This window comes from Periplaneta americana, chromosome 15, assembly GCF_040183065.1.
Source record: "Periplaneta americana isolate PAMFEO1 chromosome 15, P.americana_PAMFEO1_priV1, whole genome shotgun sequence".
In the NCBI taxonomy this organism is placed as follows: domain Eukaryota; kingdom Metazoa; phylum Arthropoda; class Insecta; order Blattodea; family Blattidae; genus Periplaneta; species Periplaneta americana.
The window spans coordinates 47,827,960-47,844,646 of NC_091131.1; the positions used below are offsets into that span (position 1 = coordinate 47,827,960).

General features: G+C 34.3%; 1 protein-coding gene across 1 annotated transcript in view; it reads left to right on the top strand.

The window, feature by feature from the left end:
* LOC138714856 (lysophospholipase D GDPD1-like) overlaps positions 1-13,755 on the top strand; it is a 30,540-nt gene extending 16,785 nt beyond the window's left edge. The window contains exon 7 of the mRNA XM_069847065.1: positions 794-13,755. Within this exon, the coding sequence (XP_069703166.1) occupies positions 794-922 (129 nt within the window). The 3' untranslated portion in view covers positions 923-13,755. The remainder of the gene's footprint in view (positions 1-793) is intronic.
* The last annotated feature ends 2,932 nt before the right edge of the window (positions 13,756-16,687 follow it).

Below are 16,687 nucleotides of genomic sequence, written 5' to 3' on the forward strand. Positions count from 1 at the left end.
AGATGAGTCATGGGTGTATGGGTACGACCCAGAAACAAAAAGACAGTCGTCGCAATGGAAGCATCCCGAGTCTCCAAGGCCGAAGAAAGCGCGGCAGGTGCGAAGCAAAATCAAGGTGATGCTGACTGTTTTCTTTGATGTCCGTGGAATTGTGCATCACGAATACGCACCGTAAGGACAAACAGTGACAAAGGAGTACTATCACGATGTTCTCCGGCGACTCCGTGATGCAGTTCGGCGCAAAAGACCAGACATGTGGACGGCGAACAACTGGCACTTGCATCACGACAACGCTCCCGCACATTTATCCCAATTGATCCACACTTTCTTGGCCAAACATGGAATTACAACCGTTCGCCAACCTCCCTACTCACCAGACCTGGATCCTTGCGACTTCTGGTTGTTTCCAAAATTGAAGACACCACTGAAAGATCCCGTTTTGAGAGTAGAGAAGAGATAATGCGGAACGTGACGACGGAGCTGAACACCATTCCAAAAGAAGACTTCCAGAGGTGTTTCCGGCAGTGGAAGGATCGGTGGGCTAAGTGTGTGCAAGCACAAGGGGCCTACTTTGAAGGGGATTAGGGTCCCAACCCCGTCAGGTATTTGAAATATTTTTTCTGGCTAAAGGTCGGATACTTTTTAGACAGACCTCGTACATTGTCAAGGAAAACCAAGAGTATTAAAAGTGAAATGAACTGTAGTGTGATCACTATTTATGAGAGAAGTAAAAGAAGATATGTTTTGTGATTTGAAATGTATTTTAATAATAATCGGTTGACTTCATTTTCAGACTTATTTGTGGGTGTTGAATGATGAAGAAGAGTTTAGGAAAGCATTCGAGCTAGGTGCTACAGGAGTTATGACAGACTATCCTTCCAAACTGAAAAGATTTCTTATGGAAAATCCACATTTTCAATGATGACATTAGAAAACATTACTAGTGGAAATGGGATTCTGTTGTTTTGACTTCATCAGCACATACTGATGGTGTGCGGCATGCAACATGTTCTTTCCAAGCTAGAAAAAAAAATCGATGTCATTTTATTTGCCAAAGTAACTGCAGTTGCTGAAAACGATAATTAGTGTAGTAATAATTTGTTTTCATGATTTACAGTTTTATAAATTGAAATATTTTGTCACTTTTCCTTAACATAGATAAATATTTTCCTGCAGCAAGCATCACTAGATCACAGATCTCAGACTCCTATGTGGTGTGTTTTGCATTTTAAAATGACATACACACATTCCAGTAGCCAACAACAGTTAACTTGAAGCAAAGTGTTTTACGAGTGCATGAGGAACAGTTGTGTTCCATTGCTTATTATACTGTCTGATGTCAGTGAGAGAAATCAAATTTAAGATTAATACTATTTAAGTATTCTTACGTAATAACTTATGTAGGAATATTTACATTATGTATTGTTTTTTATGACTAATTTAGATCACAAAGAATTTTATATAGAAGGAAAGCATGATGACAGTATAGTTGGTGATTATAGTATTACAATTATTGAGTTTTATTGTTAATTTCTGTTACTGTATTCACTCATCAGAATATTGTAATATTCATACAAGTCTACCTTGTCAGTTTCTTGACTCTCATATGTGGCAAAATGATGATGTAATTAGCAGAAGATTCAAATATTTAAACTTAAGCAATATAAGAAAGAAAAGTGGAATACATTTGTAGTGTAATTCTAGTGGAGCAAAATTGTGATTTTTCTTTTCTATTCCGTTAATTAAGTTTTTTTTTTAAAAGCATTTCACTTTATCTTATTTGCTTGCTGTTACTTGACTTACAGACTTCGAGATTTATGACAGTTAATATAGGAAAGAAAATTTCTATATAATTACATAAAGCTTTAATATGTAAATGAGATTTAATCATTAAACCAAAGAAATATATTAATAAATAATGAAGTATATAATGTTAAAATAAAAACAATATCTTATTTTTAAAAAGCCATGGGTAAAACAAATTCATTGTCTGGGTTTTCGAGATTTTTACTACAGTTTAATTTTGGTTGTGGTTTTTTGTATGTAAGTATTTAACTGTAATGCATGACATGTTTTATATCCTTCACTTTGTCACTTCAGAGAGGGTAACCAGTTCCGTTGGGCATGTTGTGTTCTAAACCAAAATAATGTAAATTAATTTCCAATAGCAGATTCTTATTTCTCACATCATTCTCCTGTCAAGTACAGGCTTGTTTGGTCTTTTGACTTTGGTAATCGTAACTGCAATAATATATTGGGTTTTTTGTTTACAGTGGAAGTAAGGTTTTTCTTTCTTTACAGAATTAAATTTTGTCTTCAGTGGCAATATTACGATTAATTTTACGCATAGCAATATAATATTTTCACACTAATTTAAGAAGCTTAAATAATATTTTAGGGTCCCTTCAGACGAGGCACTTAGCAGCGAATACACATCTGAAGCGATGTGAATGCGTGTTTGAAGCCCTTTAGAATTATATTTTTGTACATAATTTTTCAGTCTTCCAGTGGACATGGACAGAGATGTATAATCTTTTCGTTGTAAGAAAAATCCTAATGTAAACAATAGCACGTGACTGAAGTGAGGCTTCATTGGCCGCTGTTTGGCGCCATAGATACTTCGTACATGTTCCCATCTACTGTTGTACATTCTGTTTCATGTGAAACATTTCCCGTTACTCGTCAAGTAGGCCTAACCTCACTACTATGTATTCGTTTGCTTAGGAAACATTTACTTTATAATTATATTGTAATTAAATTATCACATAATTTATTATATACATTTAAGACTATTTGTTTTTCCAATTTTGAGAAGGTTTCCAATCTTATGACTAATAACCACACACACCGAGGATACAGAAGCCATACTTCAGTACCACGTGCTTACGTAGTGACATCAGCTCTTACAAGAACAGACTACTGCGGTGTTACTGTTGGTATTCATCTGCGTTAATAGTACATAACAAAATATAAAAGTAGTTTTTCTTTTACATAGCGTTTTACATATGAGTGAAGTTATATGTTTCATTGTATTTAACAACTAGAATTGAATTTTTTATTTTCAAATAATACAAATTATGGTTTCCAAACACGAACTATATTTCTCTGCGTCGTGTGAGTGTTTCGACTGGGAGCCAGTCATGGGTATGACAGCAATGTGCTTGTGTTTACATTAAGATTTTTCTTACAGTGAAAACAGTATAGATATACTTTTGGTGACGCTTCTCATATGGAGAAAGAACAGACAAAGAAACAGAACCATCTGAGTCCATCCATTGGCTTTTGGAAAGACTGAATCCTGAACTATTTCACATTTTATTTGATGATTTACATCAGGACTATATATTTTTTTTTCGTATTCTCGCGTGTTAAAGAAATCATTTCAAGAACTTCTAGCAGGAATTATCAATTGAATTCGAGAAAAAGACACTACGGCACAATAGGCTGTATACTGTCGTGGTGGTGCAGAGAATTGATGACCCAACAGTCGTCCGTTAGCAGCACATAGATGCGCCACTCATACGCCACTGAAATAATGGCCTCATATGAAACCTACAATTTAATTTCTGGTATCGTGACGGGAAGAGCCACTTTTAGTAACTGCCATCAGTAACGAAGCCAATCACTCAGACCTCTGCAGCACCACTAGTCTGTGACTGTGGCGCTTGAAAAGACCCTCATTTATATCCATTATTTGCAAGCAGCACTCCTAAAAGTGGCTTCGTCTGAAGGGGTCCTTAAACTAACATTCAAAGCTACAAATTAACATTACATTTGTTGAACCTTAGTTGAAACCAACTGTAGGCAGAAGTAACATGCCCATCTGGCTAACAACCCTCGTAAAGATGATTTGAGTGACAATTGCAATATGTGTGAGACAATTCACTGGGTTTATAACAGTTTTGTTGTTTTATTGACCATTTATATTTCAGTAAACTAATTAAAATTAGACGAAAAATTATCTCCTTTCTATTAATTTTCTATTTTAGTTCTTTAATTGATTTTTTCTTAAATATATTGAGGACGTCTATTTTTTTCACATCAAAGAATTTAAAAAATACTTTGGACTCAAATTGACTATAATTTCTGTCAGTAGCAGTGAACCATTTTTCTACATTCCATACTACTTACTAAAAATGATCAATATAACACATGGACCTATGGAGAATGACTGTCTCGTCACATTTTGGATAAGTTAAAACAATGGTATCAATATTTATAAGAACATATCCCCAATAATATATTATAAAATATATTTATTTTCTAGTATTATTGTTAGAGAAATTAGAAAAGTGCCAGATATGAGATTTCAAGCTTTCATGGTGGTCAAATTCATGCAAAACTTTAGTGTATTTGCTTCATGTCAAGAAGAAAGCAATGTTCATATTTCAGTACGCTTTACCATCCCTCATGACATGACACCCATGCAGAATTTCGAAAATTTTAGTTAATGAAATCTGAGTTATGAGTTATCCTAATGGTTCTTGTGTTTCTCTCTGGACCCAAGTATCGCGGATCAAAACTGACAATAGGTAATAGTTGGGAGGGAAATAAAACCAGTTCTACTTCATACTAAGTTTGTAAGTTTATGGGGTATTAAATAACCTCATAACCTTGCCTGATTAATCTCACAAATTCACAAAGACGACTGTCTGTCTACAGTTCCTTCTTTCAGTTGCAGATGACTTTTCTGGTAATCCCAACACTGCTGCCTGATATCTGAAAGTAGGGATGTGATAGTTTTTTCACACTACCTTGGTGTTGTAGATACAGTGTGATTGAAGGCCAGCTAGTTTCTGTGAATACCCTCTAATCATTAATAAAAACGACAAAAACAGTTGACACAAGTATTAAGGAGAAAGTAAGTTTTATTAAATAAGAATTTCCCCTGGGTCTGATTTATAAACTCAGGGATTTGGATTTGTAATTATAAATATCCTTGGCTGGTATCAGATCATATAATATACCATATTTGGGCACAATCGAATATAGAAATTAATTTTTCTTTTCTAATATGACTGATAGCATTACTTTAATGGAAGTTACGAACAAATTCATGAACTTCTTAATCTCGTAAGATAATCTTTCCCACTTCACTTCTTAGAAGCTTGTATTCCACTATCACATGCACCAGGAACAATAATAAAGTAAATCGTACTTTCTAAAAAGTTTACATAAATAATTTTCTCGGAGAAAAAGATAAAATTCTTTTCATGTGAAATGCTGTAATAACGAAAATATGATAAATTTGTTATATTTCTCACGAATTATACACAATGTCCTATTGAGATCTTCTGTATATTCTGCTAAATAGGCCTTAGTTAAAACCAGCATTTCATTGTCTTACTTATTTGCTGCAATTTGACTTTTAGAGATTTTATAGCAGTATATCTGCAATAAATACATTTATGGTAGCTGATAAGAAGAAAGAAAGATCCCATACAACTATCTTACAGTGATAACAATTTTCCTGATTAGATTTTATAATACCTTCGTTCACCGCTGTGGAGTAACAGCACGTCTGACCAAGAAATGAACGGGCCCAGGTTCAAATCCTGGTTGGGACAAGTTACCTGATTGGAGTTTTCCCGGATTTTCTCTCAACCATTGAAGCAGAATTGCTGGGTAACTTTTGGCGTTGGACCTCGGACTCATTCCACCATAATTAATTCACATATCATCATCTATACAATAACTGGGTTAAATTCACGGTTTGGCACGCTGTACTTGTACAAAGCACAATAAGCTTCAGGCTGCAGTGCAAACCTTCGGGTCCCTCCTTCATACAAGAGAAAGAAATAAATATCATCTTCAGTCACCAAGCTTCTACATAAGAAAATAAAATTTTCAGTGTATATATTCTAGTTCTTTAAGTAATGGAAAAGGAAGTTGCTTATGAAATTAGAAAACACAACGTTTCGAAGTTGACTTGTTTCCATCTTCAAATGAAAAGGAGATAGAAGATAAGAAATGTTACTCATTTGGAGTTTTGTACAGATAGTTACATCCAAGCATCAGACTGGCAACTCTAAGAGAATGTAATCTAATATGGAAGAGAAAACTACAAAACCATTTAGAAGTGAAATTTGCTGTAAATTTCATTCTCTTCTCAATTGTTGATCAATCAAATGCTCCAATGAACAGATTTTTTTTTTTTTCTTCTTTTCAACCGAAGACAAAGGTGGACGCAATTTTAAAATTGTTGTGTTGTCTGTATGTCATCAGCATCTAAATTTCTTTTCCTACCAATTAATATAAAACCTCTTTTTGTCGAGAGACAACTGCAAACGTATTTGACTATTGCTGAAGATGGGAGAGAACAAGTGTAACATATGTGACATGTTTGCACAATACTCAAAGTTTTGCATCTAAGTGCCAAGTGTTGGCAGTTGTTGATTATAGAACAAGAATTTTCGAAATTGTATGATATTTATATTGTAAGTCATACACTAATCCCATCTTATCAGTATCTGTGATTATAGAGATCCTAATTTGTTGTTTGTTATATTTTAATGGTTAATGATGTTAATGCCATCTTTATGTGTGTAACACAATATTCGTATGTATATAATGAAACTTGTGATGTGTTATGATTAGGATCTCTCTATTTTATCCACCATTTATTTTAGAAGCTTAATTTTTAAGATTACTATTTTGCTGTGCCTTTTGTTGGATCCGCTTAAAATAGACCAAAGACATTTCTTTTCATTTATTTAATATTTATTTTAGCATTACATGTGCATTGGAGTTGATTGATATAGTTATTACAATACAAAAGGATTCCTTGGAATTGTGTGAATTCAAATATAGACTAGATATTTTGTGAACAAAAGTCACTGTAATTTGGATTAAATTGATACCGTAATTTTGTAAAATAATTATATAAGATATCTGACTCAGGAATTCCTTTAATGGATGAGACTGTTTGTCCCCCAAGTATTCAGTGAAACTTACATGGTTTCATATATGAGTGAACTCATTATTTATCATAATTCATAAGCATTTGCTTGTAGAAATTCAACAGAATAATTTCATTATTTATGTGATACTTCTCTTCAGTACAGTATAAGCTTTATTAGACAGTAAGCACAGTGAATATGCTCTCTCCCCATCCTTATTTTACACATCACTTGATGTAATCTCCTCTGGATGTTCTATAAAAGTCATTTAGCAGCCCAGCACTAAAGTTACAATAATTACAAGAAAGCGCAAAATATTTGTTAAACTGTTCCATTTACTTACTGATAAAGAATAATTATTTACTTGATTCAGTATTGTTAAATAAGTCATCCTTTGTGGTCCAGTGAATACCATGCTTCAGTTAAACCTGTGGCAGTGCCAGTGCTAGTTTTAATTTGGGGAAGTGGGGACATGCAAGTGAGCAGGCCTCCTTCTTTGTGCCCTACACCACTGAAAATGTTATACCAGTAAATTATTAGAAGAATCTTTCTAATTAAGTATTGGAATATTATATTCATTTCACATTTATGCATCACCTAGATGTGAAACGGTAACAAGATGTAAATAAGACTTACGGAAAATTTAACAAATTAAAAACAGGAACTTCCCCAATAATTTGTGAGGTAAATATAACAATAAAAGTAAGTGCTGGATTGGTTCCATTTGCACCACAAAAGTCACAGGTAATGTTTTGCAAGATCTCAATTCCTACTAGTTGTACGTGATGGACTGGCCTCTAGATGGCATAGAGATAAGCAGATTAACCAATAGATAGCAGCAATCCAATGTATGAACAACAGTGTACCATTCTAGGCAGACAATCGACAATTAAGAAATGACCTTGAAGTTGATGCTACGGTACTATAAATGAAACTGAAGATTAAAAAAATCCTATATAAATGCACAAAAATTGTTAGGAAGTATTTACTGGCAGGAATGATGAAAAATCACTGACTGCATGTCATATGAATATTAATGCAAGAGTCTTATGTTCTCGCCTAATGTGAGAGAGATAGAGAGAAGGGGGTGTGTGTGCGCGTATGTGTGTGTGTCTGTGTTTTTTTTTTTTTTTTACAATGTTGATGTGACGTGCATAGTTCTGCATCAAAATTAATAATGGTTTCATTAATTTAATTTGATGTTTAGAATATATTACCATTCGCTATCTTCTGATCTTCAATTTAAGACGAAGTACAAATGATGTATTTTTGTATTTTATACCTGTTACTCTTCAATTAAAGAACTTTTAAATATGAAGTTATGAAATTAATAAAGTCAATCCCATTACAGGCCAAATCGGCCTAGAGAATAGTAGGAGATTAAGATTCCCACCACCTTTATAGACAATGAGCATTAATGGCAGTAGGGATGTTGGTCCTAAGTGCCTGCCATCTTTATCGTCAAGGAATTTCCGTGGTACTCATTTATGTTAGAGGCTGAGTAGACTCCCGGATTATAGTGCGGCTGGAAGGATTAGATCAATGGAGAATATCCATGACACCATCGGGAATTGAACCCGTGGCATTCGACTTTGCAGCATTATTGCCTTAACTGCAATGTTATCCTGCACCCCTATGAAATTAATAGACATTCTGGTAGTTAAAAATATGAGTACCAATATATGAAAAATATAATCAATAATCCAAATAAAATGAAAATTTAACAATACAAGTCTAAGTACAGCTTGTAGAAGTTGATTTGCTTACACCCAGCAGTAGCTCAGAATCTGATGGGTTTCTCTTCCAAGGAAGCATGGTTCAATTCCTAGTAGGACCTATGAGATTACTTGTAAACAGTGCTGCTATGGTGCAGATTTTGTTAAATTTTTTTTCTCCTATTCAAACATTGCATCGTGCCGTCGTCGTCATCATCAAACAAAAACAAATCAACAGGGTTTAATCTATTCACCATTCGAGGATATAACAGCTGTAGTGTTTAATAAAACACTTGAGTTTTACGTAACTAACATGTTATCTTTTACATCTTAAAGGAATAGATATTATCTAAGGTAAATAGCTTACAGTGTTCATATTGTCAGGATTCATGGACGGTATGCATTATTTATGCTTTTTTAATTCAGTAGGGGTAATTGAATATTTGTTTAGTTTATTGTTAGGAGACACAAGCAGAATGAGAATCTTATATGCATAATATTTATTTACAAGAATATTTGCCAATATGCTACTTATTATTCACGAACTAACAAACTATCAGAGTGGAGATAGAGAAATGTATAAATGCTGCTTAAATTCATGTAAACTGTCATAAGAACTGATATATTTCAGTATTAATTTAACGTAATTTACTGAAGCAATTAAATTTATAAAACATTTTTTTGTAATATGTTTCTTTAAATAAATATTTTTATATAGCAACGTAGTGGTTTATATTTTTAATTTATGAGCTGTAGTTATAATTCGAAACAATCCTTTTTTATGTCTAATTTTATGTGTAATATTATACTGAATGTGTGTGTATATATTAATTCATGTTATAGTCGAGAATAAATAGCTTTACAGAAGTGATAAAATATTATCAAATCTGAATAATTTAGTACAAATACGCTAATGCTTTAATTGCTTTGGATTTCTGAGGCTACTTCATAATTCACTGTCATCTAACATCTACATATTCTTATGACTGTATATTGAAAATTCCAAACAAATTAAGTCCTAAATTAATGTACCTATTTTTCATTGAAATTGAGTTATTACTGACTCACCCATCAGTCTATTCATTTGTTTATTACTGAGTTGCATACAATTTAAAACGATCTTGTACATATTATTGGACAAAAGATCAAAGCTTCAAAATCTTTTGCAAAGCTGGAAATAGTAATTCTTCATAACGACTCTTTTTAAACTACAGATATAATCCTGAGGATATGAAGTTATGTTATTTTACTAATATGTAATGATAGTATGAAAAAGGTGAGAGAAAATTACTCATGTAAAACAGCGTAATAAATTAAAGGACTTCTCAATTTACATCAACATGAATCAAATAAATATTTAAAAATTATATTGAAACAAGAAATGTTCTGTTCCATTAAAATAATAAAAGGATGATTAAATTGTTTGTTAGAACTCTTTCTGTTACAATTGTTTGTGCCAATAGTTTTTATTGTAATTAACTTAAATCGTTTACATTTTAAAATATTAAATTATGACTTCATTCTCTAAAATCATTCAGATTATATTTTTAGTCTTTACATTCTCTCTGGTTGATTAAAAAACATTTTTTTGAAAGTATTCAATTAGTTTTTTCATAGTGTAATAGACAAAAAGTCCACACCTGTGGAGTAACGGTTAGCACGTCTAGCTGCGAAACCAGGTGGCCCGGATTCGATTCCCGGTCGGAGCAAGTTACCTGGTTGAGGTTTTTTCCGGGGTATTCCCTCAACCCAATATGAGCAAATGCTGGGTAACTTTCGGTGTTGGACCCCGGACTCATTTCACCGGCATTATCACCTTCATCTCATTCAGACGCTAAATAACCTAAGCTGTTGATAAAGCATTGTAAAATAACATACTAAAATAAAAAAAATAGACAAAAAGCAGCCAATGTTTTGAAACTACTTACCGGCTCTACCATCAGGAAAGGAAAGTGAAACCTGTATATTGGGATCCATTACAAAAGCTATTCTTGAGCCAGTGGCGTAGCTCAGGTAGTATTGAGGAGGACCTATGATCCAAGACTGCTATCAGCGGTGGGTTCGAATCATGTTTTGACTGATTTCCTGTTTTTTTCTATCCCTAAGATTTTCCTCAATTCTAAGGCGAATGTCCGGAAATACTGTGGCAAATCCTCGGATTCATCTTGCCAAATATCACATCGCTATCACTAAATCTATCAGTGATGGATAATCTCGCACATGACACAGTATCGTTAAATAATTGAAGAAAGAATAACACAGTTGATACAATCAAAGCAACACATTAAACGACATTTCATACAAGTTGAGAGGATGCGAAGGCATTTCTTTCCCCTTCTACTTGCCCAGATTCCTTCAGTAACAGACCGGTAGCTGTTACCTCTTATACCTGCACCCCCCAAGTTGTACACACAAGAAAATAAAATATTAAATAAAGTACATAAGTGAATATAAAATACAGTGACAAAAGTTTGACAATTACATGTTTGTATATAGTTTAGTGTCGTTCTTACAATATTTTAAACTAATCATTAAATTAAGAAATGTTAGTTTGTATTATGTCAGGGGGAAGTGACACAGTGCAGATTGTCCCGTTGTGTATGCTGTAGAGTAGCAACTAGTGGTGAAGAAAACATTTAGCTTTTGCTCTCAGTAGCTTTTTAATGTGCCAGTTGATGTAAACAGCAATAAATTGAAATATTAACGCTTTGTATAGGCTTTCGAAATATAAATTACCGGTAAACATTTTCAATAATAAAATTTTGTCACTGGATTGAAAGTCAATTAGTCGAACGTTAGTAAGATGGACAGTAGCAGCTTCCCCTTCACTGATGGTAGAGAGTGTGAGTAGAGGGGAAAGCCTATCAACCAAGCTGAAATGAGGTTTAGTTTTCAGTGTAGGAGCGCAAAGGAATGAATACACACATATTTTCGCAAACAAGAGAACCAGACTATATCATAAACCCAAAACTTACAATAAACATGCATTAAAAAGAATCCTTAAGAAAAAGCCAGCACAAAAGTATGAAAACTGTTGAAGAGCACAGGGAAAAAAAACTTGGCAAGTCCAAACTTATCGATTTTCTGTTTTAGATGTCATGTAATAGCTCAGGTGGTGTAGATTTGTGTAGTTTAACTGTACAGAATAACAACCTCATTAATCTAAAGAAATGTGAAGAATGATAACGTGAAGACAACAGACTGTAATGGATCTTGAAACTTTTAACTTGCTCTCCTGTAAAAACAGTGAAACGTGACTAATCAGGTATTTCCCCCTGCACTCTTCAATTGCTAACAAAATATCCAGGGCAAAATATGAGAAAATATTTCAAATTGGAAATTTAATTGCAGTAAATCAAGAAAAGAAGTGTAGCACTGTTTCGTTAGAAACTTGTCGTGACTGCTTAGCACAACATCTACACAAACTGACATCTTAGACTCTGACTAGCGTCATGCATTACATGTGCTGTATTTGGTTCAAGATTGTCGAGTATGACAAAGTTCCATGCTTTAACCGCTTAAAGAGTTTAGCACAGATCTTGCAATTAGTTTTTTTTATATGGAATAAGACAAATTTTGTACTATCTTGGTTGCCTTTCTCATGTTCGAACATTGCAGGACACTAACTCCGACCTCTGTACATTTTGCAACAGTCAAGAACCAATGAAAAAAGAACATCTCCTCTCTTGTGTTAAACTGAATCCATTAAAATAACAGAAAGGCATGATCTCTTATCTGTACTGGAATGCTATATTACAAATAGACTAGAGAACTCAAACCAGAAGCCCATTAGAAGAAGAAGAAGAAGACATTCTTCATGTAATAGAACAAAGATGTACGTTTCATTTTTGCCCCTTTCCTGTTGATAGAGGCAATATGTAGCCATGAAACTTCAATGTTTCTACATATATATTGTAAAAAAACAGGCACCAAAGATATTTATTTTTGATTTTAAATATCACTTTTATAAAAACTGTCGACGAACTATATGTCTGGAATTTATAGAGTTAAACTTCTTGCACAAATTATCTCTTCACTTAGAAGACACAAAATAACAGCTTTCAGGCTTAAAAGTCGGAGTTCTCTTAGTAAAGTCACATATTGCCAGAGTATTACCACACAAAGCTTATACTGTACTGAAAAAAAAAAAAAAAAACATATTTCATTTTTCTATATACACTTTTAACACTTATATATCACTGATTAAATTTCCAGCTTCTGTACTGTATTAATATTTAGGATTTATCTTGCTTGACTAGTTTTGAAGTCTACACTAGGCTTTGGACAATGAGCCACAATCCTAAATATTAACACAGTAAAGAAGTTGGAAGTTTAATCAGTGAAAAACTGATATCTTGGGTTACGGAAGTATAACTATGCTTCATACAAAATTCTGTGATTTATGGAGATCCTTAGTAACTGGATCTTGTATTCTTTTGCAATTATTAAAATGAAATCTGGCTCTCAATGTAGAGTACGAAGTGTGCAACTTAATTGTTTTGTAACACATGTCAAAGTAAAACTTTGAACCCAACTTTTCCACCTCTATTTGTAGTTATAAATGTGAGGTTCTGGCGGACTAAAAAATGTATTTGAAATGGAGAAAGATTTGAATTGCACGGCTGACTTTCTTCATGTTTAAACTGGAAACACCTGGTAACTCTAAAGTAGAGTTATAAACTAACTTTTTTTTTTCTTCTGAAATAACACTAAGTTTTCTTTGGCCTTTATTTTATTTTATTTTTTATATATATTTTTTTTACATCTAGAGTATTGTTACCCTAATACTGGGGACTCCTCTGAAATGGAGGATTGTGTAGTGTTATTTATGACTCTACTTCACAGTACTGCAGTTGTTGGTAGCACAGAAGATGAGGTTCCGATTGTTTATATACCAGTTAATGGTAATAATCTGTGTTGATTGGACGGACATACAAGTAAAACTGTGGTTAGCAGCAGTGCATGCTTATGTATGTCTCATTTTGGATGGTAAATTGGTGTGTGCATAACAAGGCCACATTATTTTTAAATATGATGGTTACTGGTTATTTTTATATGATTCATATGTGAAAAACAGTTCATATGAAGACTGGGTTGAGTACAGTAATTAAGTGCTGTATAAACTGGAGAAAAAAAAAGAATCATAATGTAGTCAGTAAGTTAAAGATTTGTACTTTTCCTGTCATGCTTGATTCTTGATAGTTGCATGCAAGTTGTGTGCTACATACCACCGTGTTCAGATATAATTATTCTAGAAAGTGAAATAACAAGCAGAAGTGCACAGACATGTGTCTCCGCTTACAAAGCCAAAAAAAAAAAAAAAAAAGATAAACATTTTAGCAGTCAGCAATGCTTTGTGATATAAAATAAGTAAACTTCTTTACACTTCTTCTATTTAAATTATAATTTATTAATATCTTATTTGTGATAGAAAAGACATATTTTATTTCCATCCTTTCAGAAATATTTACCCTAGTATAATTTTAAATAAATAATGCTAATACAATATTAAAATGGTCCAAAGAGTTTGGAATTTCCAAGGCCATTGACTTGAATTCTTTTGCGTGATTTCCCTACTTGTTGGTTAGCTTCTCAACTGTACTGACAAGGAAATATTCCAAAATCATCGCGATTTGGCTTGGCCTTTGAGGGCCGGATTCATGACATAGCCATGCAGTTGGGCTTACAATGGCCTATTATGTGCCCTATACATGTGTGACTAAGGCCTGGATGACATTTGTGAACTCGATGCTGAAAGATGAATCATCCTGTCTGCGTCCTGAAAGATTAGGTCCCAGGCCCAGAGCCCCAATCCTTTCGCAATGAGCATCAGAAACCCATACTACCCCAAAGGATTCACCCCAGCTTTTTTTTCCTATTGTATATAATAGATTAAATAAGGGGGATGTAGAGAGTCTTAGTGGAATGAAAGTGGGAAACATGAGAAAATCTCTCTGCAATGTCTGCTTTGTCTACCATAAATTCCATCACCACCTGGTCAGAGATTAAACCTGGTTGCCTGCCGTGTACTAGTGCTGAGCTACAGTGCAACAAATTTGGACTCTAAGGAAAGCTTAAATGGAAAAATACAAACTCTAAGATTTCCAAGAACATGCTGAAACCTGGATGTCAGTAACTCATATACACTTGACACAGATCTTCACTTCTCATCCGCTAGGCCTGTGGACCAAATATAAACAACATTCGACATTCTATATCATACTGAATTTCAACGAGAGTACAACACACATGGTTCGTAGTAGAGACTCACCTAGTTACCATATATACGCGAATACTACGCGCATATTTTTTTTCGGAATTTAGCGAAGAAAAATTGGGGTATACACATTATTTGAAATAAGGTTGGTACCGCTTAAGCCTCAAACACTTTTTAAATTTTCTCTCCTAAAATTAAGGTGCACTGATTATTCGATGGTGCGAAGTATTCACGTATATACAGTAATTTTTAACTTGCAAGTTGCACCAGTCAACCTCTGCTGAGGTGTGACTTCGTTAGTGGCAAGTAGATCGGTTATAGAGTGATGTACTTTACAATGCATATGTGCCTGACCACATGTCGTGAAGCACACCAATTATAGTGGAGAACGAGAAAAGAAAGGTTTGAACATCATGACTTACAATCACAATGGAGGCAAGCAAGAAGTCTTACAGCAAGTTCCAGTCCAATTGGGCAGTTGATTTCTTATGCACAGAACATGGAGGCGATGTTATGGTTAATATGCAAAAACATTTCGTTATTAAGAGAAGTATTAGTATCAAACATCCCGCACCGTGGCGTCGTGGTCTAAGGCATCCTGCCTGGGACTTGCATTACGGAATGCACGCTGGTTCGAGTCTCCGTGGGAGAAGAAATTTTCTCATAAAATTTCGGCCAGTGTATGGGACCGGTGCCCACCCAGCATCGTGATGCACTTGGGGAGCTGCGATAGGTAGCAAAATTCGGTTGCGAATACCAGCTATAACGGCTGGGGGGGATCATCGTGCTAACCACACGATACCTCCATTCTGGTTGGATGATCGTCCACCTCTGCTTCGGCATGTGGGCTTGAGGCCAGCAGCCGGCTAGTCAGTCTAGGCCCTTCACGGGCTGTAGCGCCATGGATTATTATTAGTATCAAACCACACTACAAAATATTTAATGCCAATAAATATACAGAAGCTAAGGGGGGACCACTTTGTTAGCTTTTACAATAAATCATTAAATCTTGCAGAGTACCAGTACTCAGAACTTCGAAAATTTGCAGTTCAAATTTTTTCCATGTTGGACAGTGTGTATGTGAGCAGTTCTTTTCATTAAAGAAACTAACAAAACCATGTTTAAGATCAAGATTATCCAATTATATTTTGTCTTGCTGCTTGAAATACTGTATTTCCAGACAAAACAAGGTTGGTTTCAGAACACTGGAATATGTCGTTTTGAATTTGGCGAGGCTTCGTCTAGTACAGGCAATGATTTTGAAACAATATAATGCTGGATTAAACAGACATATTTAACACTGCGAAGTTTTATATATGTAGTTCTGTAAATGGTATTCTTCTGTGAAGATCCTAGGACATTCGATAAGTAATGCAGCAATGCTGTAAATCAGTGCTCCTAGCAGTGACCATTGAAATTTGTACTATGTAACAGAGCAGCGATTGTTATTGTCATTTACTTCCCTAAAAACAAGCTAATAACAGCATACTTACGTCAGTAGGAGTGGGGGAAAAAAAAAACTGTAGGGTACTGTAAAGTGGGGTGACTTTGAACACTGAGGTGACTTTGAACAGTAATTTAGCGCCTTTCTAAATTAAATGCTGTACCCAATTGCGAAAAAACTGTTTAAGTTATCAATAAATTAGTTCAGTATTTTCGCAGTTGGGTACAGCATTTAATTTAGAAAGGCGCTAAATTACTGTTCAAAGTCACCTCGGCGTTCAAAGTCACCCCACTTTACGGTACCATTAAAAAATGTTCTCATGACGTCAACTCGCACAACAATAGCCTCAAAAATGGTTTGTTTCCATAAATTCTAAATACAGTCAACTCTGGTTATAGTGAACATTCGGCTA